We start from the raw sequence: 27,003 nt of genomic DNA, 5'->3' as shown, positions 1-27,003 counted from the left end.
GGGGTTTTTGCTCGAATCTTACATCATCCTTGCGATCAAGCCCACGTGTCCAAATACACGTGTTATCATCTTAACCGGTCTCCGCCAACTTTCGTCGCCGCAAAGGATTTTAATCCTGGTTAGATAGATAGATACTAGTGACCCTATGGTTAGATAGATAGATACTAGTGACCCACTTGAACCATTATCAACTGCCAGAAAAGACTTTGTTACATGTCAATGTAGGTGGCTGCCTAAATAGGCATCATGCGGCTAATTGTCTCCAACCTCCTTTTGTGGTTGGGGTGGGGGGTGGGGGCATGAGCTCAACTCCTCCTACCTTCCATGGGGCCAGCCACTCACGTGGGGATTTTGAGTGCTCTTCACTGCTTTCGGTAAAAATTAAGTAGTTCTCATTCATCCCTGATAGAAACTGGTTCATATCGTTGTGGGGTCAGCATGGGCCCACAGGATTAGTATACCTTTCGTTAATGAAAAAAAAAAAAACTCCCTCTATTCAACAAATATATATTGTGACTTTAATTCAATTCAAGGCCTCAGGGTAACCAAACACCTAGGTCCTCAAACTCAAAGTCGTCCTCTGTTTGTTAGATTGCAAACCTGCAACAAAACTTGATGGGATTTTGTTTCTCCTGGTTTCAGCAAAAACTATTAGCACAGTAATATAGCAGGCTTGTATGTAACCACTATCGTGAGTTGAGATCCATGAGAGGAGTTTTTGGTTGATAACTAATCTTATTCTTGCATCCTCCTCCGATTTGATTTGGGCTCTAAGTAACTCTACTGGTTCCTTGTCTACATCGTGAGGAAGCTGAATTCTTCTCCTATTTGTTACTAAAAATCATAGTTCCTCCTTTCCCATATTATACTCCCCCTTTGTTCCATTTTTATTTTGCTTCCCATTTCAAGAATCAAGAATCAATATTACCCCAAAATCATCATATCCAAACAATTAACTTTGTTCAAGACCATCCAAACAGTTCTAAAGGGAAAAAAATAACTGGTCAGATGATTAGAAATGATAGGTGGCAATACAACTAAGATTCCATTGGTTCAGCAATCAAACCGCCTGGGTAAGGTAGTTTAAGCATATGAACTGCTTGGTCTACCATAATTTATTGAAAAGTACTTATGATGTAATGGGTCAGTCCATCCATTTGACTCATGACCCCATCCTCTTCACAGATCAATGAATAGGCTGGGATCTAAAATGGCAGGTTAAGGAATATCACTTGACTAATTCCCTGAAACATCTACCAATAACAATTTCAACCCTATCCATTAAGATGTGGAAAAGTATCCAAGTATCAAACTGAACTGAACTAGGTTGCCATGTTGAAGTATGAAGAATCATGGATAAGTGATTTTATGTTCTTAGCTCCAATATTCCAGTATCCCAGCTGCTACATCAAATAAGTTCCAACACATAAAAATGTTTCAACAGTACCTCAAACTACTTTCATAATATCCAACTAGAATGCAGGCAGACCACGGAAAAAAAAATTATACATATTTTCACCCAACTGCCATTCACCGGCACCAGACCCTTTCCTCAGTCACTACTTCCCGAATAATCACCATGAGATGATTTAAAAGATATATGGATGCTTACTTTGTTGGATCATCCAATCAAGGAACCAGATGTTAGGATGAAAATGCACCGACACAGACTGGAAATAGATTCCAAAGTATTAATATTTTAAATGTACCTCAATCCGAAGGATCTATCCATAACAAATATTAAGCAAGGTACTTGTACCATGGAATCACCATGAGATGATTTAAAAGATATATGGATGCTTATCTTGTTGGATCATCCAATCAAGGAACCACAGGTTAGGCTGAAAATGCACTGACATAGACTGGAAATGGATTCCGTAGTATTAATATTTAACTGCACCTCAATGGAAAGGGCCTATCCATAAATATTAAGAAAGATACTTGTACCATGGATAAGGAACTTACTCAATGGCTTTCGCTTGGTCCAGCCGGCTGGAGCTCACAAACCAAACTCTGACAGTAGGTATAATGAGATAAAAAAAATGATCCAAGTCATTAAACCTAGAATCTGTTATCATTTCACTCATCATATACCTCATCTTTACCCATGTAATCATGAAGAAATGACACCAAGGAGACTGGCAAGCATCTAATTAACAACCCTTTTAATTTCTTTAAACCAAGGGCAGACGACTCCATTACTCTATCAAGTTCCTCTTCACATTGCTCACATACAAAGAAAATAGTGAATGCCAAGACAAGCACTGCATGTAAAAAATCAACAAGGTTAAAAGAACAATGGAAGGAAGAAATTATTGAATCACTTCGAAAAATTGGCACATGCAAATCCCTTACCTACACCAGCTACTGCAGAGAAGGAAAATGAGAGGAGCAACTTCAGAAAATACAGAGACACGACCACCTGTATTTTTTAATAAATTTTCAGATAATGTTTAAGAAAGAAATATATCTACCGCACGAACTCTATCCTTTCCTCTACGGAGTTATTCAAAAAGAAAAATCTGGTCCTATAGAGTGCAGGGCATATTTCAGATAGGTTAGACCTTCCTAGTAGCAACAACGCAGAGTTCTTTCTACCCCATAATTGATAACAGATTACAAGAGAGTTAGGGCTCCTAAGTCCTGATAGACTTAGAAGACCACGACTTTCCTAATCAGACTAGGAAATTAAATAAGAAGTAATTTCATTTCCTTTGCCAAAAGAAATGTGGGTAAGTCTCTGAAGTAATCACGTAAAAGTGAACGAACAAGTATACGAGAAAGAGTGTGCCCAGACATATAGCAAGACTACTGCCAAATACTATACCATGACTGAACCTACCAAGCCACCTGTTCCACCCCTAAGAAAGAGATTATACAGTGACTGGAACTGTATACCTTCCTGAAGGCATATCATTGCATGGGCACATCAAACTATGTATTACAACCCCATAAATGTCTCACATTTTTCCTGAAATTCCAGTTCTACATTAATTACTACCTAGGACGATCAGACTACAGACCCTATGCTTAGAAAAAAAATTTCTAAGCATGAAATGTACTCCTAATTTAAGATAAGATGGAGTAAGGCAGTTCATGATAATCTCACATTGAATTTGAATTTATGTCACACTACTTACCTTGAAGATATTATCTTTTAGATAAATTACCTTGAAGAAAGTATTCCAATCGCGTCCTTGGGAACTTGACTTTAATGTGACAGCCCATCTATTCCATAAGGATGCTAGGGGCATAAATGCATCTTTAATCATTCTTTCCGAGATCTCAAAATAAGAAGAAGACATTCTTTGGATTGTGAAACCAAACCTGGAGCAGAAACCTCAAAGTCAACACGCCTGAAAGAAGAAGAGGTCCTTGTAACCAAATTAATTTTGTAACTAATTTAATTAAGGATGGGGGAACCCAAAGTTCAGATTTCCCAACACTATTTTAAAAAGGGTTATTATGTTTCTAGGATCATTGTACAATGTTGACTCAGCCTAGCTGATCTTGATCTCCTGGATTTAAACCAACTGTAGTTATATTAGTTAAATGTTTAACATGATTTAATTTTGCATTTTGTGAAATTCTTTCCAATACATAAAACATTCTTAATGACAGACCACTCATTTACTAGCATACGGACTTCAGTTAATCATATAGGAATATAGTTGGCAGTAACGGTACCTACATTGTCGATGGTAGAAAACCATGGCAGAAAAGGATGACTGAAAATAGCAGCATAAGCTTTGCTGTGGAGGAAATAAAAGTTCTTCCAGAAAGGAGATACCAGTAAAACAACAATACCGATGCAAGAAAATAAGTGAATGTTTTCTTCTCATCTCTCCACAAAAGTATGTCAGCAACTGCAACCAAAAAAAAAAATTCAGCATTACTAATGGGAAAATGATTTTGGTTTACTGCATTTCAAGACAAACCATAGACTTCTTAAGAAAGACTGAATTTCTTATTCCTTCTTCCCACCTCCTCTCCCTCTTTATATGCATGGCACAAAACATTGTGATAACAGCATTTGCTTGTTTTTTCAAGTTGTAAAAATGCGAAAATAGATCTTAAGATAATTCAGATAATATCTGTTAAGACTTTATTTGAGAAAAATATCCCAAACGTGTAACCATCAGGCCTTTTTTACAAGTGCTTTGCAAAAGAAACATGATAGAGGGTCCAAACTAGAATTTTATACACTTTTAACAGAGCCAAAGGTCCATACTAGAATTTTTTTCCACTTTTAACAGTGTAGCAAAAGAGAAATGATAACCAGTCCACACACACACACAGCTTGAGGAAGAGAGCAAAGAGAGAACCAATGGAATAAGAAGAGAATTCCTGAACCAGGATAGATCCAGAATAATGGCTAACACTCCCAATACTACTAAGAGTACAAGTCTGATTACAAGGAAGGAAAGCAATTAAAGACATAAGCAAACTCAAACTCCTATGACTCAACAGAGACCATGGTTCGCACACTCCACCTATTGTGATCAAAACCGCTTAAACATAGTACAACATGGTCAATAATACCCCAGCAGTACATATCTCAACACTCCCCCTCAAGCTAGAGCATATAAGTCACTCATGCCTAGCTTGGAACAGGTCTCTTGGAAAGCAGGACTTAACAGAGGCTTGGTAAACATATCACCCAAATGATTTGCAGAAGAAAAAAATGGAGTATCAATCAACTTCCTCATAATTGCGTTCCTCACAAAGTGACACCCAACTTCAATATGATTGGTCCTTCCATGAAACACTGGGTTACTTGCAATGTCGATAGCAACTTGATTATCACAGAACATCTTCATGGGTTTTAGTAATTGGAAACCCAACTCTTGAAGCAATGACTTCAACTACATCAATTCAATTGCAGTATGAGCCATAGCCATATACTCATCCTCAACGCTGGATGTAACAACAGTTGTTTGCTTCTTGCTCCACGCGACAAGATTGCCACCAATGAACATACAATAATCTATAGTAGGTCTCCTATCACCTTAAACACCAGCCCGGTCTACATCAGAATAGTTGACTGGATCAATATCCTTATGAGGTCGATAAACGAGCCCCCTTTCCTGGAGCCCACTTCAAACGCCTTAAGCTTCAACATGCTTCCTCCCATCCATAGTTATCAAGGCAGAAAGGCGACTAAGGCATTTGAGGGTCTTCCTAAGCGCTTTGGCGATAAGACGTCACATAGGCGAATAAAGCGTTCTAGTGTTGGTTGAAAATTATATAATTTTACTCATATGCTAAATAAAGATTCACAATGCATGGGCACACTAATGTTTAATGGGTCAGGGTAAAAAAAAAGTCCTAAAAAAAAAAGATTCAAGTCCTCCTTCAAACCCCTCCGCTTCACCTGTGAATTGATGACCTGACCCATGCCCCCTCCCTCCGGCGGCCCCCACCGTCGGCCCCCCTTCACATATTGACCATTCTGAACCATCCTCTATCCCTCTTTGGGTTTTCTTCCCTAACCTCCCGCTCCACTTTTGGTGTCCCAAAGGACTTAGTCTGGTGTTGAGATTGCCGTTGGAGGCTAATCCCGATAAAGGATTAGCGCTGGGTTCTCTGGGCCGATAGGGGCAATCTTGTCCTATCGGCCCCTCTTTTGGTCTTTAGGGTTAAGTTTTTGTGTTGGGGGCTATTCTTGTAATTTTCTATTATATTTTTTATATATATTACAGAGAGAGCCTGCAATCATTCTATTCTGGACTGATCGCAGGTAGATCTCCATTATTGGGACTTCCACTGATCTCTCCTCTCTCTCTCTCCCTTTCTCTTCTTCTCCTTTCAGTTTTTCTCTGGTTTGGTTACAGGAATCTGGGATTGTAACCTGGTATCAGAGCAACTATAATCAAATCATTTTTTTTTGTTGAAACTCTCTGCTGATTTCCACCTCGCGCTATTCCTCTCTGGTGCGCAGCCACCCTTTGCTGCATCTAATATGGTTTTGGCCTGGTTTATGATGATATAAGGACAACCAGGCTTCTCTACTACTGCTACCTTAATTCGGATGTTTATTTTTTGAAGTCGAGGCCCCTGGTTCTGCATTTTATATGGCTGCTGCCCCTGGTTCTGGCCCTATTTACTGTTGCTATTGAAGTTGCTGCTGCCTGCTGCTCTACCTACTGATGTGGCTAGATTTTTGAAGGCTGTTTGTGCTCACCCTAAGGAAGACTTGACCCCAACAGCAGCGTCATTCTTCTTTAAAATATATATATATATCGGTTTTGTGGTGTGCGATTGCTGTGCTGGCTGTTGGTTTTCAGATCTGATTGGTCTTTGTTCATTATTTGGTTGTCTCTACGACTGTGTGCTGGTCCTCTTATTTGGTTCTCATGGCTGAGACCAAGTCTACTACCTCTACTACTGCCTCCTTTGCCTCGGACAATATTAATGTCCAAATTACTTCCATCAAGTTCAAGGGAAGTTCAAACTACCTACTGTGGGCTCAGTCTGTGAAGGTTTATCTCATGGCCAAGGATAAACTTCAGTACACCACCTCTGATCCTCCTTTATCCACTGACAGTGGCTATAATCAATGGATGAAGGAGAATGCATTAATTTTAATCTGGTTATGGAATAGTATGGAACTAGATGTCGCTGCCAATGTCATGTTTCATTCTACTGCAAAGGGAGTGTGGAATGATTTTAAGGAAACATACTCCCAGGAAAAGAACATGACACGTATCTATGACATTCATTTTCAGTTTCACCAGTCTGACAAACCTCTTTCAGAGTATTATAGTGCTTTCAGGAGAATGGTTGAAGAACTCAATGTCTTTCAACCCTTGACCACTGATATTGACAAGTTGAAGGCTCAGCGCAATGAGTTCTTCGTCTCCAAATCTTAGCTGGTCTGAACAATGATTTGAAGACAGTGAAGGTCACTTACTTGTAGGGGATACTATACCTACCTTGAATGATACTTATTCGCGACTGCAGCGTATTACTTCCTCAACTAAACCTGATCAGTCTTCCAAAGACAATTCTGCCTTCCTTGCCAACCACGGACGTGGTTACGGTCGTGGAGGACGTCGTGGGTTGATGGGTCGAGGTTCTAGTGGACAGCCATCTGATCGTACAGCTCGCCAGTGCACTTATTACGGGAAGCCCAACCATACTGTAGAGACTTGTTGGGCAAAGCATGGCAAGCCAGAGTGGGCGACCCAGTTAACCAATCATACAGTGTCAGATGATGGTATTGACACAATATCTCCAGTTGACACTAAACCAATACCTACTTCAGGAGATTCCTTTACCGGTTTGCGCGATGACATCAATCAGTTGCTCCAGCGCTTGCACACTCTCGAGGCATCTTCTTATACATCCAATGGTGCGTCTACATCCGCTACCACCCTAGCCTATACAGGTACCTCAGCCCTTCTTACCACTACATCTACTCCCTGGATCATTGATTCAGGTGTTTCTGCCCATATGACTGGTAAGGCATCACTTTTTAAGAACTTTTCGTCTTATACCAGTTCTACTTCTGTTATTCTTGCCAATGGTGCTTCCACACCGGTCCTAGGTTATGGTACTATTTCACCTACCCCCATCCATAAATTTATCCTTTGTATTACATGTTCCTCAATTTCCATTAAATCTTCTCTCTGTGAGTCAATTAACTAGTTCATTAAATTTCTCAGTAACCTTCTTTCCCTCTTATTGTGTTTTTCAGGATCTTCACACGAGGAAGACGATTGGTGGAGGGCGTGAAAAGGATGGGTTATATTATCTCAACAGCGGTTATCCTACTTCTGCTGCTACTACGGCTGTTGGGGACGTGACTCCTTTCCAATGGCATTATCGTTTAGGACATTTGTCCCTATCTAGATTACAACTTTTATTTCCTCGTTTTAAGTCTATCCCTAGGTTAGAGTGTGAGGCATGTGAGTTGGGTAAATATCATCGTGTGTCATTCCCATCTCGCTCAGTGTCTTGTAGTCCATCTTTGTTTTCTTTAGTCCATTCTGATGTATAGGGTCCTTACAGAGTCAGTAATAGATTTGGTTTTCGCTATTTTGTGACCTTTGTGGATGATCATTCTCGCCTTACATGGCTGCACATGTTAAAGGACAGATCTGAATTTTTATCTGTGTTTCAAAAGTTCTATAATGAAATAAAGACTCAGTTTGGCATTTCAATTAAAATTTTCCGATCTGACAATGCTTTAGAATATGCTCAAAATGATATTTCTGATTTTTGTGATACCCATGGGATGATACACCAAACTAGTTGTGCCTATACCCCGCAACAAAATGGGGTAGCAGAGCGCAAGAACCGGCATCTCCTTGAGGTTGCTCGAGCTATTATGATTTATATGCATGTTCCTAAGCATTTTTTGTGTGATGGAATTTTAACTGCTTGTCATTTGATTAATCGCATGCCATCCTCTGTTCTGTCAGATAAGTCTCCTTTCTCTGTTATGTTCCCTAATTTGCATATGCAAATTATGTTCCCTTTCTCTGTTATGTTCCCTAATTTACCGAGTTTTCCTGTTCCTCCCGGAGTCTTTAGGTGTGTGTGTTTTGTCCATAATTTGTATATGCATGTTGATAAGTTGTCCCCTAGGTCTACTAAATGCATCTTCTTGGGTTACTCTCGTACTCAGAAAGGGTATAAGTGTTATGACCCTATTACTCATAGGAACTTTGTAAGTGCCGATGTGACCTTCTTTGAGGGCACATCATTTTTTTTCTCCTCAGGTGTCTTTGTCTAGTATAGAATGGTCTTCTCCATCTCCTGCACCCATTCCCTCACTTATACCCTTCCCTAATGCTCCTAGTGCCAATGACTCACCTCATCTACAGGTTTATTTACGCAAGAAGGTTGGACAGCCAAGTGGCGAGGTCGTTACTCCAGCCGATTGACTCCTCCCACTACCGCCTTCCTCTGATAAAGCTCCTCTTCCTTCTCAGCCTAATGACTTACCAATTGCTCAAAGAGAAGGTACACGTTCTTGCACTCAAAAATCCATGGTTGTGTACCATATTGATAATTTTGTGTCCTTATCTCATCTTCCCTCTCCCATCCATGGTCTTGCCCTATCTCTTTCCACTAACCCTATTCCCCGTACCTATACTGATGCCCTTCGTATCCCCGGTTGGAAAGCTGTCATGAATGTAGAAATGGATGCTCTCTTGAGTCGTGGCACCTGGAGTCTGGTAAATTTACCTCTTGGTACGGATTTGGTGGAGTGTCGTTGGGTGTACACTGTTAAGTATCATTTTGATGGTTCTGTTGAGCGGTTGAAGGCCCATCTGGTTGCTAAGGGGTATACTCAGACATATGGGGTTGATTCTTTTGAGACTTCCTCCCCAGTTGCTAGGCTAAATTCTGTTCGTCTACTTATTTCTCTTACTGTTAACTTTGATTGGTCCTTGTTTCAATTGGACATAAAAAATGCCTTCTTATATAGTGACCTACATAAGGAGGTGTATATGGAGCAACCTCCTGGTTATGTTGCTAAGGGGGAGAGTACAGGCCGTGTGTGTCACTTACACAAGGCTATCTATGGGCTTAAACAATTCCCTCGGGCATGGTTTGACAAGTTCAGTGTAACCATAGTTACTTGTGGATTTTCTCAGTATTATTCTAATCATTCTGTCTTTGTTCGTCGCAGAGGTGATAAGCTGGTTGTCTTGGTAGTTTATGTTGATATTATTCTTACTAGAAATGATGAGATAGGAATTTCTGAAGTAAAAACTCATCTCCAACGCCATTTCAGACCTAGGACCTAGGCCAACTCCATTATTTTCTTGGGATTGAGGTGACCTGATGTAAGAAAGGGATCAGTCTGTCTCAAAGGAAGTATGTGTTGGATCTTCTATCTGATGCTGGTATGCTTGCATCTAGACCTGTTGATATCCTTATGGATCCTCACCAAAAGTTTGATGGTGACCCCCTTCAGGATGTGCATCAGTACAGGAGTTTGATTGGCAAGCTGATTTACCTTACTATGACTCATCCTAACATCTCCTATGTTGTTGGAGTTCTCAGTCAGTTCATGCAGTCTCCTCAAAAAGCTCATTGGGATGCTATTGTCCATGTCCTTCGCTATCTAAAGGGTGCCCTTGGCAAAGGGTTGATTTATCGTCTTAATCGACATATGGAACTAGTTGGGTATTCTGATGCTGATTGGGCTAGCTCTGCTAGTGATCGGAGATCTACTACTGGATATTGTACTTTTGTTGGAGGTAATATGGTTACGTGGCGTAGCAAGAAGAAAACTACTATTGCCCGGTCCAGTGCAGAAGCAGAATACAGAGCTATGGCTCATACCACTGCTGAGTTGATGTGGCTACGGTCATTGCTTTTGAAGTTAAGATTTCCAGTGACTAAGCCTATGAAAATGCATTGTAACAACCAAGCTGCAGTATATATTGCTAGTAATCTGGTTTTCCATGAGAGGACCAAACATATAGAAGTAGACTGCCACTTTGTTCGTGATGTTGTTCCAAAGAAGCTGATTGAGACACTTTTTATTCCTTCAACAGATCAGTTAGCTGACATGTTCACTAAGTCATTGTTTGCTCCTAGTTTTCGCACTGGTTATGCCAAGCTAAGCTTAGGGAGTGTTGAGATTGTCGCTGGAGGCTAATCCCGATAAGGGATTAGCGCTGGGTTCTCTGGGCCGATAGACCTCTTTTGGTCTTTAGGGTTAAGTTTTTATGTTTGGGGGCTACTCTTGCAATTTTTTATTATATTTTTGATATATATTACAGAGAGAGCTTGCGATCATTCTATTTTGGACTGATCGCAGGTAGCTCTCCATTATTAGGACTTCCATTGATCTCTCCTTTTTCTCTTCTCTCTCTTTCTCTTCTTCTCCTTTCAGTTTTTCTCTGGTTTGGTTACAGGAATCTGGGGTTGTAACCAGATCCACCATCGGTAAACCCCTGTACTTCGACAAGCATACTAAGATGATGGATAGATTATCCTACGCCCGAATCTGCATCGAGGTCCAAGTTATGCAACCGCTTCCATCTTCGGTCACCATCATTGATGGTGAAGGGCACTCCTTCATCCAAGCAGTGCAATACGACTAGGTTCCTCCCACCTGCACCATCTGCAATTGCTTTGGCCATAGCACTGCAAGTTGTGTGAAGAATCTAGCCCCCTCAACTGATCAAGCTGCTCTGACGATCTTTGAGTTCTCCTTCCAGAGAAAGGGAAAAAGAAAAGAAAAAAATAACAATAAAAAAAAAACAATATCAGTGACCCAAAGATCGGTCGGACTTTGCCGAAATCTGATACCACTGCTTATGCCGCTGAAGTTTGTGACCTTCGTGCATGTACTGCTGGTCCATTAGAGCCCTCTGCGACCTGTTTTCGATGCTTGCAACCCTTGCTAACACCGACGACCTATCAATGTCTCATGATGGTTCACGCCTCTTCCGTGCTGCCTCGGATGGGTTCCCTAACACCCCTGATGACCAGGTTGGCTTCGAGCCCCTCACTGATTCGTCTGTTCCATCTGAAACCTCTACTCCCTCTCTGACGCTGCTCCTTCCTCTCCCCAATCTTGTCCCCACTAATGTTAACACTTCTCTCTCCTTCTGTAACCCTTGTACCCCCTTATCCCCTTCTGGTGATTCAACTCTTGACCGGGCCAGCCCTCTTGACCATGCCAACCCAGTTCTACCTTTCAGACAGCCTAACCAATTCTTATCGGTTCATCTCCTTAACTCCTCCAAATTCCCTGCAAACCACCCGCTCTATCCAGGGAACTTGTACAACCTGACCAGGCCCTTGCATCCCCCTCTGACCCATCCAACCTTACCTGTCCCTACCCCGACCCACCCACCCACCTAGCCCTCCATGGTCTTGAACCGACCCAACATTCCACTCCTTACCCTTGCTGAGTTGACCTGCACCCAGCTCCCCCTTTGCCCGACTCTTGTTCACCTACTTCTTTGATGGACTTTGTTGTGGGGCCTACCCGTGCAACTGTCGTCGCCCAACGCCCCCGCCTGGCTCACTATCACTCCTCCGTCGACGCCCTAGCCTTGGAAGGCCCCTCGGCCACCCCGTCGATTGTCTGTTGGATCCCCCTGGTCCATTTCCTGTCGAAATCCCTGTTTCTATCGCCCCTGATTCTAATTCTCTAGCCTTGGAAGGCCCCATGCAAGCTCAGACTCCTCCTGATTCAAATAACACTCCGGCATCCTTCGCTCCTCCATCTTCTGCTGCCCAAGGTTCTGTGGCCTTTGAAGGCCCCTCTGCCGTTGCTGAACGGCCCCATCGCCATTGCGATGCTGGTTTGATTGATTCTCCAACAACCATAGTATCTTCATTGCCTTTTGTCCATGATTCTCTGGCCTTGGAAGGCCCCATTGCTGTTGCTGCTACTTGCGTTTCCCCTGAAAGACACCATTTGCCGCTGCCTTCTTCTTACTTGGCCACATTTGGCCAATTAACAGCTGCACCTGCATCGACACCTCATCTACTGCCTCTGGCCTCCACAGAAGCCTCTCTGGAGCTCCCTGCTACCAGCATGATTGATCCAATTGAAGACCATTCCCTTCTGGCCTCATTACCTGCAGTGAGAGACAAAGCTACCTAGAAAGACTATCATCTCTGCATTGTAGGCAGTAAAACTACTCGAGAGTAGATGTCAGGGTTACCTAGCATCAGTACTAGATGTAGATGCAAAGGTTATACCATTAAAGGAATTGGAGGTAGTCAAGGAATTCCCTGATGTCTTTCCAGATGATCTAACCCAGCTATCGCTTGACAGAGAGCTGGAGTTTACCATTGATTTAATCTCTGGAGTTGCCTCAGTGTCTAAGGCTTTGTATAGAATGGCACCAATCGAGTTGAAAGAACTGCAAACACAGTTGCAGGATTTATTGAAAAGGGGGTTTATACACCCAAGTGTCTCACCTTGGGGTGCACCGGTTTTATTTGTTAAGAAGAAGGATGGTAGTTTGCATATGTGCATCAATTACCGAGAACTGAACAAATTAACCATTAAGAACTGGTATCCGTTGCCATACATTGACGATCTATTTGACCAGCTGTAAGGTGCTAAGGTGTTTTCAAAGATTGATCTCAGATCAGGTTACTACCAGCTCAAGATAAAGAGCAGTGATATACCAAAGATAGCTTTTAGAACCCGATATGGTCATTATGAATTCCTGGTGCTATCTTTCAGGTTAATCAATACACCAGCTGCTTTCATAGATTTAATGAATCGGGTATTTTATGATGTCCTTGATAAGTGGGTTATCATTTTCATTGATGACATTTTGATATTCTCGAAATCAAAAGAAGAACATGCAAGGCACTTGAGGATGGTACTGCAAAGACTAAGAGAACAACCGTTATATGCCAAGTTCAGCAAGTGTGAATTTTGGCTCAAGCAAGTAAGATTCCTAGGACACGTGGTGTTTGAGAATGGAATCAAAGTGGACCTGGACAAAGTAAAAGTTGTAGTAGAGTGGGAGGCACCCAAGAATGTAACAGAGACTAGAAGCTTCTTGGGCTTAGCAGGCTACTACCGAAGGTTTATTAAAAAAATTTCCCTGATTTTTGCACCGATGACCAAGTTGACCAAGAAAGGTGCGAAGTATAAGTGGTTAGAAGAGTGTGACAACAATTTCCAAGAGTTGAAGAAGCGGTTAGTGTTAGCTCCTGTATTGACCATTCCAAATGGTACAGGTGGGATGATAGTCTATATTGATGCATCCAAGATAGGGTTGGCTATGGTCTCATGCAACATGGCAAGGTGGTAGCATATGCTTCCAGGTAACTTAAAGAGTATGAGAAGAACTACCCCACTCATGATTTAGAGTTGGTGGCAGTCATCTTTGCCTTGAAGATCTAGCGCCATTATCTGTATGGGGAGAAGTGTGAAATATACAATGATCACAAGAGTCTTAAATACTTCTTCACCCAACGAGATTTAAATATGAGGCAGAGAAGATGGCTTGAGCTTATGAAGGACTATGATTGTGACATTCAGTATCACCCAGGCAAAGCTAATGTGGTGGCTGACACTCTAAGTCGGAAGGCTCAGACAGTTTCACTTTTGTACTTAGCTGTCAGTCCACAGTTGATATAAGAGGCAGTGTTAATAGATGAGATTCTTCTATATGAGATAAAAACATTGGAGCTTGAGCATCAGCCAGATGATGTTAAGCATTTGACTATATCCTTGTCAACCTTACAGGTACATCCATCCATCAGATAAGAGGTGATAACAAAATAAATCTTTAGATCCTGAGCTATAAGGGATTAGGCTAAAAATCCAAGAGTAGACAATGAATGACCTTAACTTCATAGTAGCCAACGACGGAGCATTGCTATTTTTAGACCGGTTATGTGTGCCGATGACATGGAGATACAGGATAAGATTGTGAAGGAAGCACACAGTTCTGAATACTCACTTCATCCTGGAAGTACAAAGATGTATAAAGATCTTAAACAAAGCTATTGGTGGCCAGCAATGAAGACCACTATTGCCTTGTATATAGCATAATGTCTCATGTGCCAAAAGGTTAAGGAAGAAAGGCATCGATAGTATGGCACTCTTCAGCCTCTCCCCATACTGGAGTGAAAGTGGGATAGGATCACTATGGACTTTGTCAAAGGACTACCCCATACACCCAAGGGAATGGATGCACTTTGGATGGTAGTTGATAGGCTTACCAAGACTGCTCATTGTATCCTAATCAGGACCAATTACTCCATGGACAAATTAGCCCAACTTTATATGGATAACATAGTCCGTTTATATAGAGTACCGGTAAACATTGTGTCAGATAGAGACCTAAGATTCACATCGAGATTTTGGAAGAGTCTCCAACAAGCCTTGGGACACAAGTGAATTTGAGTACTGTTTTCTATCTACAGACCGATGGATAATCAGAGCGAACCATAAAAATACTAGAACATATGCTTAGGGCCTGTGTAATGGGAATGAGTGGCAGTTGGGAATAATACATACCTCTTATGGAGTTTGCTTATAACAACTGCTATCAAGCCATAATTGGGATGGCTCCATATGAGGCATTGTATGGAAGAAATTGCAGAATGCCCCTATATTGGGATGAAGTAGGTGAGCGACGGATGCTTGGACCATAAATGATATAGATGACGTGTGACAAGGTCAATGTCATTCGGGAAAGGATTAAGGTAGCACAATCATGCCAAAAGAGCTATGCAGATAACCGCAAGAAAGACATTGAATTCCAGGTGGGGAAAAAGGTGTTCCTCAAAATCCCCTCCTACCAAAGGGTTGCATAGATTTCACAGGAAGGGCAAGCTAAGTCCAAGGTATATTGGTCGATTTGAAATCTTGGCATGGGTTGGCTCCGTAGCGTATATGTTGGCTCTTCCACCTTCCCTCAACAATGTTCACAATGTGTTCCACATGTCTATGCTGAAGCGATACATCTATGATCCATCTCATGTATTACCCGTGGAACCTTAGAAGCTGATATGACCTACGAAGAATAGCCTGTTGAAATCCTAGACCAAAAAATAAAGACTCTTCGTAATTGCTCCATTGCTTTTGTGAAGATTCGATGGGCCAATCATTCACTTGAAGAAGCGTATTGGGAAAAAGAAGATGATATCCAAGCCAAGTATCCTCATCTTTTCAAACAACAAGGTACTACAATTTCAAGGACGAAATTTTCAAAAAGGGGGGTTAAATGTGATAACCTACTCTCTAAACCCAGTATAATTTCCCAGTTTGTTCTATTTGGTCTTATAGGACCTGAACCCAGGCAAGCCGACGTGAGTACCTTATGGAACATGATGGCAAGGGTGACTCTGAACTTAGGTTGGCCAGATGAGTTAGAGTTGGCGCCTAGTGAAGTCTGTGTGCCCAAGCCGAGCACTTGCACGTATCATCAGGCCATGTATGCAACAATAAAGGTACGTAGTCGTGTTCTATGTAAAGTGCACACGTTAACCAATTACAGAGAGTGAAACACGTGTTGGGGCCAAGCCCCATCGAGATCCCAATGATTCAGCTAAGTTTTGGCTGATTGGTGGGTGGTCATGGGTGGGTCGGACACACCAGTGTGACCTACCACTCTGGTTATTAGATAGTGACCTCCGATGGTCTGACGTCAAGCTTTCCTGGCATAACAGATCTGGCTCTCTCCGGGTTGCATGTAAGCTAGATAGAGTGCTTTTCAATAAGCCTTGACTCACTTCATTCCCTTCCTCCCATGCTTGCTTCGACCTCCCCGGAATTTTAGACCACAATCCAATTTCCATCTATGTGCTTCCCGTTCACTCCTTTGGCCCCAAATCCTTCAAACTCTTCGACATGTGGACCTCTCACCCGGAATTCACCCCCTTGGTGAGAGAGGCCTGGAACATCCCCATCAATCCTTCCCTCCCCCCTATTGCCTTCGCCAAGAAGCTCAAGAACGTCAAGGCCTCCCTCAAGCTCTGGAACTCTTCCACCTATGGCAATATCTCCTCCCCTATTTCTTCCTGTCGGGATAGACTTCTCTCTATACAGCCCAGAATCCAATTGGACCTCCTCAATCCTGAGAAGTAAATCTACTATTTTGGAGCTCTCCCTTCTTCTTGCCTAAAAAGAAAGCTTCCTTCAGAAAAAGCCATGATCAAATGGTTAAACCTTGGAGACTCTAACATTGTTTTCTTCTATCGTTCTTTCAAAGCTAGAAATAATGTGAACTCCATCCCCAAGCTCATCTCTTCATCCGGCGCTGAGCTTAGCAGCCCCGAGGCCATTAAAGATGAGGCGGTATCCCATTTCCAAGAAATCTTTTTCCCCCTAATCTTCTCCCCGCCCTCCATTCCCCATCTCCACGATAAGGTCATCCCTGATGACCTCCTCCCTAGCCTCCAGGCTATTCCCTCTGAGGAGGAAATTCTTTCTACCATCCTTTCCCACAAAGCTAAAAAAGCCCCAGGCCCGGATGGCTTTAGCATGGGGTTCTTCTCCTCTTGCTGGAATATTGTCCGCCAAGATCTCATCCTTGCTGTCTACAGCTTCTTCTTCAATCCCAATCATATCAGTGGTGTCAATCATACCTTTCTCTGTCTCATCCCAAAAAAAGAGGGAGCAACCACCATGAATGACTTCAGGCCCATCTCTCTGTAACATGCTTTACAAATTTGTGGCCAAGATCCTTTCAAACAGGATCCAGAAAGTCATTGACAGTTTGGTGAGTCCGAACCAATCTGCTTACATTGCAGACAATATTCTGCTCTACCATGAGATTGTCCGTAGTTTTGATCGTAAATCCCATTCCTCTGCTGCTCTCCTCAAGATTGACATCCACAAGGCATTTGACACCCTAAGCTGGGATTTCATTTTCACCGTCCTCCTTAACATGTCATTCCCTCCCTCCTTCGTCCATTGGATCTACTCTTGTATTTCCTCCCCAAGATTCTCTACCCTTGTCAATGGTAGCCCTGCGAGGTACTTCCATTATGGGAGAGGCATCCGTCAAGGATTGCCCCTTTCCCCTTTTCTTTTCTCCCTTTCCCTGGAAGTCCTGTCCATATCCATTCAATCCACCACTGATCTCCATATTATCTCTCCCATCCCCAAATGCAAATCCCATCTTCTCACCCATCTCGCATTTACGGATGATATCATGATCTTCTCCAAAGCTGATCCCGCTTCCATCTCCATCATTATGGATTCCCTTCATGGCTTCGAATCCATCTTTGACCTCCGCATTAACCTGCTCAAATCTAGCCTATTTCTCTCTGGTGTCTCCCTCGACACCCAGGCTCTCCTCTTAGGTCTCATTGGATTCTCCCTTAGCTCTCTACCTGTCAAACACCTGGGACTCCCACTCATCTCTTCCAGGCTCTCCTCCCACCATTGCTCCCCTATGCTAGACCTTCTGAGTAAGAAGCTCCAGCTCTAGAAAGGTAGGCTACTCTCCTATGTTGGCCGTCTCACCCCCATTCGATCCGTTCTCCAATCCATATATCTTTATAGGTTATTGGTCGAGAATCTATTCCCTCCCTACTTCCATTATCAAGTCCATTGAAGGAATCTTCTGCTCTTTTCTTTGGAAAGGTTCTGAAGCCTCCAAATTCCTTCATCCATCTGTTGGGACAAGGTTTGCCTTCCCAAAGTTTAAGGGGGCTTGGTATTAGGAAAATCAGTGAGGTCAATTCCGTGGGTATTATGAAACTCGACTAGAAAATTGCCTCTAAGTATTAAGGGATTTGGGTGGACTAGGTCTACTCTCATCTTCTCAAAGACCACTCACTCTGGTCTACCCCCGTCCCGCCGAACGCTTCCTGGATCTGGAGGAAAATTCTTTCCCTCAGACATCTTGCCCTCAATGCCATTTCTATCTTTATTGGCAATGGGCAGTCCACCTCCCAGTGGATGGATCCCTGGCACCCTGCAGGTGTCCTTTCCTCCCTAGGGGTGCAGGTGTCCTTTCCTCCCTAGTTACCCCTAGAACCATATACTCTTCCGGCATCCCCAAGTCTGCTCCTGTGTCCTACATCCTTTCCCCCCTTGGCTGGTACCCCCTCCTTTTGCACCCCCTTCATGATCTCTGGGCCTCTCTCCCTCTGCTGCCTCCTGGGCTTTGAGGAAGAGAAGACAGATGCACCTGGCTCCCATCTCCCAATGGAATGTTCGCCTCTGCCTCCGCTTGGTCCCATATTAGGTCTTCTGGTCCCCTGGTTCCCTGGCGTAACCTTGTTTGGTTCAAGGGTCACATCCCCCGCCATAGCCTCACTCTCTGGAGATGCCTCTCCCACTGTCTCCCAACCCAAGCATTCCTTATCCACCGTCATATTCTAGCTTCCCCCTCCTGCTGCTTTTTCCCCCTTGGTTCTGAGGACGTCAACCACCTCTTCTTTGACTGTCCCTTCCCCTCCTGTCTAGAAGTTGGTTCTCTCTAAATGTTGGCCCTCTAGTAGGCCCATCCTTGACTTTAACAGAGAATGGATTTGGTTGGATATGACCTTTTCAGACCCTTACATCTGTGACACCATCGGGAAGCTTGCCTTTTCTGCCACCATTATTAACCACATCTGGATGGAGCGTAACATGCGTAGATGATCTTCCAATTCTCGCTCCTTGGACAAGATTTGGAAAGCCATCTTCTTTGATGTTACTTACAAAATCCAATCCCTTCACCCAAAGCCTATCCCTAACTCCTCTAGGAATAGACACATCCTGGCCTCTTGGAACCTTCATATAGCCACCTTACCAACTCCATAGCCCTCCTCCATCCCCCTTATTTGGTCCGTTTGGTTGGCTCATCCCATCCTCTAGTTGCTTCTGGCATTGATTGGACTGTGTTTTACTCATTGTCTTGTTTTGGCTTATGTGGCTGTAGATCTAGCCAAGGATTAAAGTATCGATATCAGTCGCCGTATCGGTCGGCCAAAATTAAGATACGTATCAGAGGGTATCGTATCAGAGATACGCTAAAGATAAGCACATAAATGGATAGAAAACACTTTTTTATATACTTTTGCATAAAAAAATAGTTAAAAAAAACTACATATAACATGTATTATGCATAAACAATAAATTGAGAGTATTGCAATAAGAATCCAAGGTTTGTAGTTGTCCCATAAATGTAAAATCCTTGTTCCCAACTTTGATTTCCACTTAAGTTAGAGAGAAAAATGGTTGGCAGCAACTTTGGAACAAAAACACCTCAAAAAATTGTGTTTTTCTGAAAAATTACCCATCTTGGCCATTTTATGACCATATCGGTACTTATCAGTGTGTATCGGCATGTATCGACCGATACACACCAATACGTATTGATACCTACCAATACGTACCGATACATATCGAAACGTACATTTTACTTCGATTTTAAATTTTCCATAGAGTATCGGTACGTATCGGTGCATATCGATGTGTATTGTATCGTATCGTATCGGTGGTGTATCGGTGTGTATCGGTATGTATCGTAAGATACTTATCGATACAAAAGGGTTTTAAAAATTCAATGTATCGTATCGGTCCGCTAAGGGCCGATGCGGTACGATACGGACCGATACTTTAAACCCTGGATCTAGCTTGATTGCATTGGTTGGCCTTGTTCTGGGCTTGCCTTCCCCCCCTCTTTCCCCCTTGTATATTCTTCTCTCTTGGTAATGAATTCAATTATTCATCCAAAAAAAAAAAAGATTCACAATGCAACATGTTCATTAGAAAAACAAATCAATAAAGTGAATAAACTAAAAAATCATTAACCCACATCAAGTCATCAAAAATCGACATTGAGAGAAATTATCTTTTTCTCTAATAAGTTTGACTACCCAAATGAATTTATTTTTACATGAGACTTTTTGTATTAGGTATAGCACAAAACCAGCTTTCTACCAAGTCTAAATTACTTAATTCTAAGTTGTAATGAAAAAATTATGTTCCGGTCAAACTTATTTTAAAGTGCATGAATATTGTAAAAAACGCCTGAATGAAATAATTTTACGGATATCAAAACAAAAGATTATTTTACTGGACTTTTGATTTTTTATTTATGAAATTTTCAGAATTGAGAAAAACCTCAACAACTACAACAAAAAAATAAGTTCTTGGACTGGGGGTTTGTCTTTGTATCCTTTTCAAGTATGATTTTTAAACTATTTTTATTGTATTCAAAGAGGGGGTATTTGCTTAAATGATAATTGACATAAATAAGTTCGAAAATCGAAGGCGACATACAGTGCAATAAGGCGGTAGTCGCCTAGGCCCCCAAGAAAACTGACTAGACGCCATGGTGGATCCTTGGCGACGCCTTGATAGCTATGCTCCCAGCAAAGGATATGTTAGGTTTAGAAACAATAAGGTATATGTTTTTCCCTACTAATCTCCTGTACCGATGTTTGTCATTAAATTCCTCACCACTATTTGTCCCAAACTTCTAGTGATGATCCATAGGATTTCAACTCGTTTAGAAAAGAAAGTATACCAATGTCAGATAAGACTTAAGAGTTCTAACATATATTTTCTCTATGACAGAACAATCCTTTTTTTACTGATAGTACCTCTATACCAAGAAAAAACCTTAACGTACCCAAATCTTCCATATAAAAATCGTGATGTAGATAAAATTTCACTTTTGTAATCCTAGATGTATCATCCATAGATATGATAAGGTCGTCGGCATACACAACTAATACAACTACTCGAGAACCTCAGTGCCGAACACAAAGTGATCTGAATAATGTTGTGAGAATTCGCACTGAGTAACAATCGAACCGTACTTTTCAAACCAGGATCTAAGTGATTGTTTTAAACCATAAATTGCCTTTGTTATACCAATGGATCACTGAGGGGGGGTGAATCAATGAATGTCTAAAAACGATCCTCACAAGTTGCCTCGCGTGTACACTCGTTAATCAATACCTGAAAGAAAATCATAAACCAAAACACATAGAGATAAGTGGTTTGGCAATGTGCTTACATCCACGATGCAAATGATCATTTGAGCTACGCGATTGCACCCACAATCAAGAGCACCAACCCCAATTTGTATCGCACCCACGACACAGGGGCACCGACCCCCTAACAAGATTCAACACAACCGACTATATTTGGAGCCACAACCCCAACTATGCTTGTCATGCACCTACACGATAGAGCTTACAATCAATCACTAATTAAGTAAAGTTTACAATGAAAACCCTAAAACATCAAGTCTACCCTTAGCCCTAGAATAGACTTACATTCAATAAAAATCAGAATTTAAACAAATAATGCACCCACTCCGATTTCTTGGTCTTAGTCAACTCGCACATTCTCAGACAAATTGTGTTTCTTCAAATCAGCAAGCAACTTTAAATCACAACCAGCAATTCCCTTCCTTCACAAATCCAGACTAATAGAAGAATGTACCGGCAATACTTCAATTTTAACAACATATATAACCTCATTCAATCATGGTAGCAGCAAGACAGTATGCATGTTCATAACTAAAAATTCAGATTGAAGCTGGATATATATACAACCAAACCTGAAATTCTGAGATCGCAAGCAGTAGACTTTCTTTAAACCTTCATAGATTAAAGAACAATGCAGCAGTAGTTCCTGTAGCAATAACTGGCAGCACCTGCCCTCCTCCTTTAGTGCAGCAACAACAAACCCATTGCTCCTTTTGGTCAACAAGGAACCAAAACGAACATGGAGTCACAGCAGTATGAGGAGCTCTCTTCACATTAAATTATCATTAGATCGAAGAATGAACCAGCAAAAAGACATGACCAGCAAACTCTCTCAATCTGCTGCTCTCACTCTCTTTCTAATTTTTGCTGCCTACTTAGAGGTTTTGTATGAGCAAGACCACCTTTTATTCTCAGGACAACCGACTTCAAAAAAGAATTCATAATGGATTTCTTCTCCAAATTTCTCCTTATAGTTTTCTTCTCACAAATTGATTGCTTTTGAAGATGTATAAGATTCCGAATTGGATTTCAACTTTCTTTTTTTTATCAGTCTCAAATCTGAAATTCCCTTTTTTATTTGGACTGTACTTGGTAAGTACGTACGAGAGACTCCTCTTGATCTTGGTTGCTTTCTATTTCCACTTCTTTCTTTCTAATGTGAGTCAGTAACAGCACGCATAAAAGGATTCCAACAAGGAAAAATTTCTAGAGGTCCAACTGAAATAGGTATTCTTCTTTTGGTTGGAAATATTTGACGCATGAGAGTCTCCTTGCTGTCCTATATCAGTAAAGCCTCTTCTTGCTGCCTATGTATAGAAGGGATTGCTTCCTTCTTGGACTCCAACTCTTGGAAATACAACAAACTTCTATTTCCTTAATCTTCTTTCCATAGAGCATAGGGTATCCACGCATGATTTAGGAATCCTAAACAGATTAGGATTTAAAAAAGATTTACCTACTGCATACCAATTACAGTCCCAATTAAACTAACTCGCTGAAATTTCTAGCCAAAATTGTGCCAAAGATGTTGAGCTAGCTTCATCATTCCAGCTGGCTATGCTGCTGAATCATTCTTCATAAAGAATAGCTGAGACTTATATAAAATACAATGATGTTGTATTGAATCAAAGCCTAGACGCTGACTCACCATTCCACTAATTAACTGTCCAACTCAACAAATCAACTTGTCCCAGCTGGTCATACCATATAACTCTCTACTCAAAGTGGATTCCTGATATATTCAAGAGACTTTGATGTCTTTATATAAAGTGCTGCTGAATTGAAAAACCGACCTGGCCAAAACTTCATCTCAAATGGTCAATTTAGAAAACAAGAATTGGATTGGTTTGTATTGAACCATTGAACCACGATCAAACATATTTTAAATATTAGGCTGAACCAAAATTGATCCACTCAAACTTGGTCCGTCAAAATAAACCAGAATTGCATTGGTACTTGGATGAACCATTCAAAACTGAAACAACTTGGCACTTGTACGTGTTAGACACCAATTACAACACCTGATGTGCTAAGCACATGGATAACAGCCTTGTACAACTTACAAATTCTCTGAGAATTCTTGATGCAGGAGCAATTCTTTGGACCGGCTTGAACTCGTTCAAGTGGCCCAACCAAGAACTGGGTCGAAATTTGGTAGTTGTTTAGTAGGATATTTGGAATTTATTAATTTATTTTACTTGGGAAATATATGTAATCTTTTATTTTGGGGGTAGCTATTAGACATGTAGGGAAATTTCCAATTTGAGTTTTATTGAAATTCTATTTTTGTTAGTCTATCTTTTAGGAAGTTATTAGGAGTCATTGTGTATTTGTGTTTCTAGGTTTTATAAATAGAAGTGTAACCGTTCGGAATAATATATAGAAGATGGAATAGAAAATTGAGTTGCGTGGATGGAATAGAAAATTGAGTTGCGTGGTGTGGTGTGGAGCCTGTGGCATGCGATCTTCCCCCTCTTCTATGTGATCTCTCTCCCTCTGTATCTTATCTTCTTCTCCCAGCGATCTTCTCCTCCTCTCTTCTTTGCTGTTTTCTGTTTCCATACCCTGTTCTGGTGCACAGCAGCAACCTTTCGGTTGTGTGCTAGTATCCCTCATCCGTTCTTTTTTCCTCCATCTTCTAAGCTTATGAACCTTTTCCCTGGGTGACCCAAAACCCCCAAACCCTGGTTCCAGAACTTCCTCTCATCTTACAGTTGAACCTCAGTTGCAGGCCTTGACATAACGGCACCGCAGACCCAGTTTCAGAGTTCTGAAACTCTTGATTTGCCTGCTGTTTAGGGGAACCGTCAGTTACCCTTGAGAGAGCACTGAGTTGCGATTCATCACTTCCATTTTTAGATTGATTGGATTCACCGTGAAGGAATTCTCAAACCTGAAACTTGTTTCCACTCTCCACTGGGTTCTGATTGTCGAAGGAAGAAGATAACCCTCCTCTCCACTATTTGGGTTTTCTTTTTTATTTCAAACCTTGTTTCCCATATTACCCTCCCCTTAGTCCTTTAAAGTCCTTATTTTTAGTTCCAAGTATACCCTTTCCACTATTATATGAATTATTCCTTCTACTTGTTCTCCAACTATTAGTTTTCTCCATCAATTATGGTTCTGCCCCCACTTGTTACTTACCATTATTAAGTGCTGGATTGTTATAGAATTTACAAATTTGCCATTATTTACAACACTTAATTTTGTTAGTATTTGAGTGGGCCCATAAGTGAATGCAATAGGGTTATCTGGGTATAACCGTTTGCAACTGAACGGGCTTCAAGTCATTCAACAGAGCAATATGGATTGTACTTAATGGTGTGCAATCAGCGACACCACACAAGATCCTTACCTAGAGGTAAATCCACAAGGGTTCGAGTCTGATGAGAAATGAAGGCATCCATTTCTATTCTCATAGCCACTTTCCACCCAGGATGAGATAAAGCATCACGATGAGTTTTAGGAATAGAGTTGGTATATAAAGAGAAAGCAAAGATATGTCATGGAGATAAAATGTGAGATATAAAGAAAAAGTTTCTTGATAGGATAGGCAATCATGGATGCCTGAATACAAAAATGGGTACCTTTGCAAAGACCCGAGGTTGCAAATTATGAACAAAGCACACACATCAAAGAACATGACGTGGTAAAGAAAATAAGGTGAAATAACCTAGAGGGGGGGTGAATAGGTTATACTAATGGAATTTTAATTCTTTTCGATATAATGTCCCAAGTGTGATTATAATTATAAAATGCGGAATAAAATAGAATAAGCACAATCACACAACACCAAGAATTATAATGGTTCGACTCAACCTGAGTCTAGTCCACTCCCTATAAGATCCTCTTGTAAGGTATTCCACTAGCTTTCCCTTTCAATATAGTAGGCAGGGAAGAAACCTTTACACTCTTTTTAGGGATAAGAGAATCCTTACAAATCCCCTTTGTAGGTAGAGAGGCACCTATTACAATCTCTTTCAAGGTAGAGAGACACCTTACTCTTTTAAGGAAAAGAGGATTGATGCAGCAGCACTCCGATGGATTGACCCAAACCCGGACCAAGACCCAGATCCAATTTGGGTTCAAGATTAATAGAATATTCTACGATTTTATTTTATTTGAGAATATTTTTTATCTTTTATTTTAGGTTATTTTGGGGTAGCTATTAGGTAAGTAGAAATTTTCAATTTTAGTTTTATTATGTTTCTATTTTATTAGACTTTAATTTAAGAAGCAATTAGGATTTTCTATTTCTGTCTTAAGAGTTTCTATTTTGATTTAATATAAGGCATGTAAACCAAGGAATTGGTTAGTTGATTAACAAAGATGAATTGATTTGGGAAACCCCCCCCCTACATGGCTGCCTTCTCCCCACCCTTCTTCTTCTTCCCTACGACCTCTCTATCTCCCCCCTTTTTTCCTTCTTCTGTGAGATCCCCCCCCCCTCTCTACTTCCTCTTCTTCTCCTTCTTCTTCACTTTCCTGCTGTATTTTCTCTTTCTCTGGGATTATTCTGTTTCTGGCGATAGTTACAGCTTTACACAGGTTCACTGATCTCCCTTGTGTGAGACCTGCTTAGGCTGAAGATCTGTTCGAAGGTTCCCCTCCCTTGGGCGATTGAAACCCCAGGAGCTTGGCCCTTGTTGAAGCTCCTATAGTGAGATTTGAAGTCATAACCAGATCTGGTATGTGAACCACCGCCAGATCTGTTTCAGCAGTCCTAGGCCTTGCAATCAATGGTCGTCTGACCTTATGGTTGCCTGCAATCAAGAAACCTGGAGATTACAAAGCTTTGCCCAAGATTTTAGATCGGAAGAAGCCCTGCTTGCTGAGATTTTTCCCCTAGAACCAGCCTCTGAGTTCTGTCCAGAGGTTGAAGACAACATAGCCATCCCTTTGGAACTCTCGGGGACCACCGGCCCCACATTAAGGATCCTTGGACAAATCCTAAGTACAGTCTAGGATTTAATGTAAAACAGTAAAGTAGATAGTGGAATAAGAGGGTTACCTTTGGTGTGGTGCAAATGATGAATATGAAATGAAATGATGCACCTTATAGTCTTCTCTTTAGCTTTGACTTGCACAATGAGAATATGGAAGACTTTGATGTAGACTTGAGCATATCCTTGTGAAATAGTGACCAAATCGCTCAAGTAAATAGAATGCCTTTCTGACTTTGAATGCTCACAATAATGCTCTTAATGCTCAGACTTAATTGTTATTTAATTAAGAGCATCTTAGGTATTTATAGGTGAGCTTAGGAGAACATTTTAGGCAGCAAATCAGGCTCTAACGGTCATATTCTGGGTCCATCGGTTGACCGCCATCGGTAACCGATCGATCGGAAAGAGCCGTTGAAGTTCAAAACTAGCCGTTGGAGGTGTTCCAGGCATGTGCCGGTCGACCAGGGAAATGATTGAAGTTTTTCTATTTGGAATCGTGTTGGGTCTAATTCCTATTACTTCGGCTGGATTATTCGTCACTGCATGTTTACAATATAGACGCGGTGATCAGTTGGACCTTTGATTAACAAAATTGGAGGGAGGGGTCAAACTTCTTGAATGAAAAAATTATTAATAAAAATAATAATAATAATTGGAATAA

The 27,003-nt window shown here is 41.4% G+C and overlaps 1 protein-coding gene across 1 annotated transcript in view; it reads right to left on the bottom strand.

Annotated features, from left to right (window-relative positions):
* Positions 1-1,858: 1,858 nt before the first annotated feature.
* Positions 1,859-27,003, bottom strand: part of LOC122089108 (3beta-hydroxysteroid-dehydrogenase/decarboxylase) — an 81,849-nt gene continuing 56,704 nt past the window's right edge. The window contains exons 9-12 of the mRNA XM_042658575.1: positions 3,692-3,866; positions 3,171-3,327; positions 2,356-2,422; positions 1,859-2,264 (exon numbers count right to left, since the gene is read on the bottom strand). Coding sequence (XP_042514509.1) covers positions 2,080-2,264; positions 2,356-2,422; positions 3,171-3,327; positions 3,692-3,866 — 584 coding nt within the window. The 3' untranslated portion in view covers positions 1,859-2,079. The remainder of the gene's footprint in view (positions 2,265-2,355; positions 2,423-3,170; positions 3,328-3,691; positions 3,867-27,003) is intronic.

This window comes from Macadamia integrifolia, chromosome 9 (genome assembly GCF_013358625.1).
Source record: "Macadamia integrifolia cultivar HAES 741 chromosome 9, SCU_Mint_v3, whole genome shotgun sequence".
Classification (NCBI taxonomy): domain Eukaryota; kingdom Viridiplantae; phylum Streptophyta; class Magnoliopsida; order Proteales; family Proteaceae; genus Macadamia; species Macadamia integrifolia.
The sequence above is the reverse complement of the archived record's forward strand: the minus strand, read 5'-3'. Positions and strand labels throughout refer to the sequence as shown.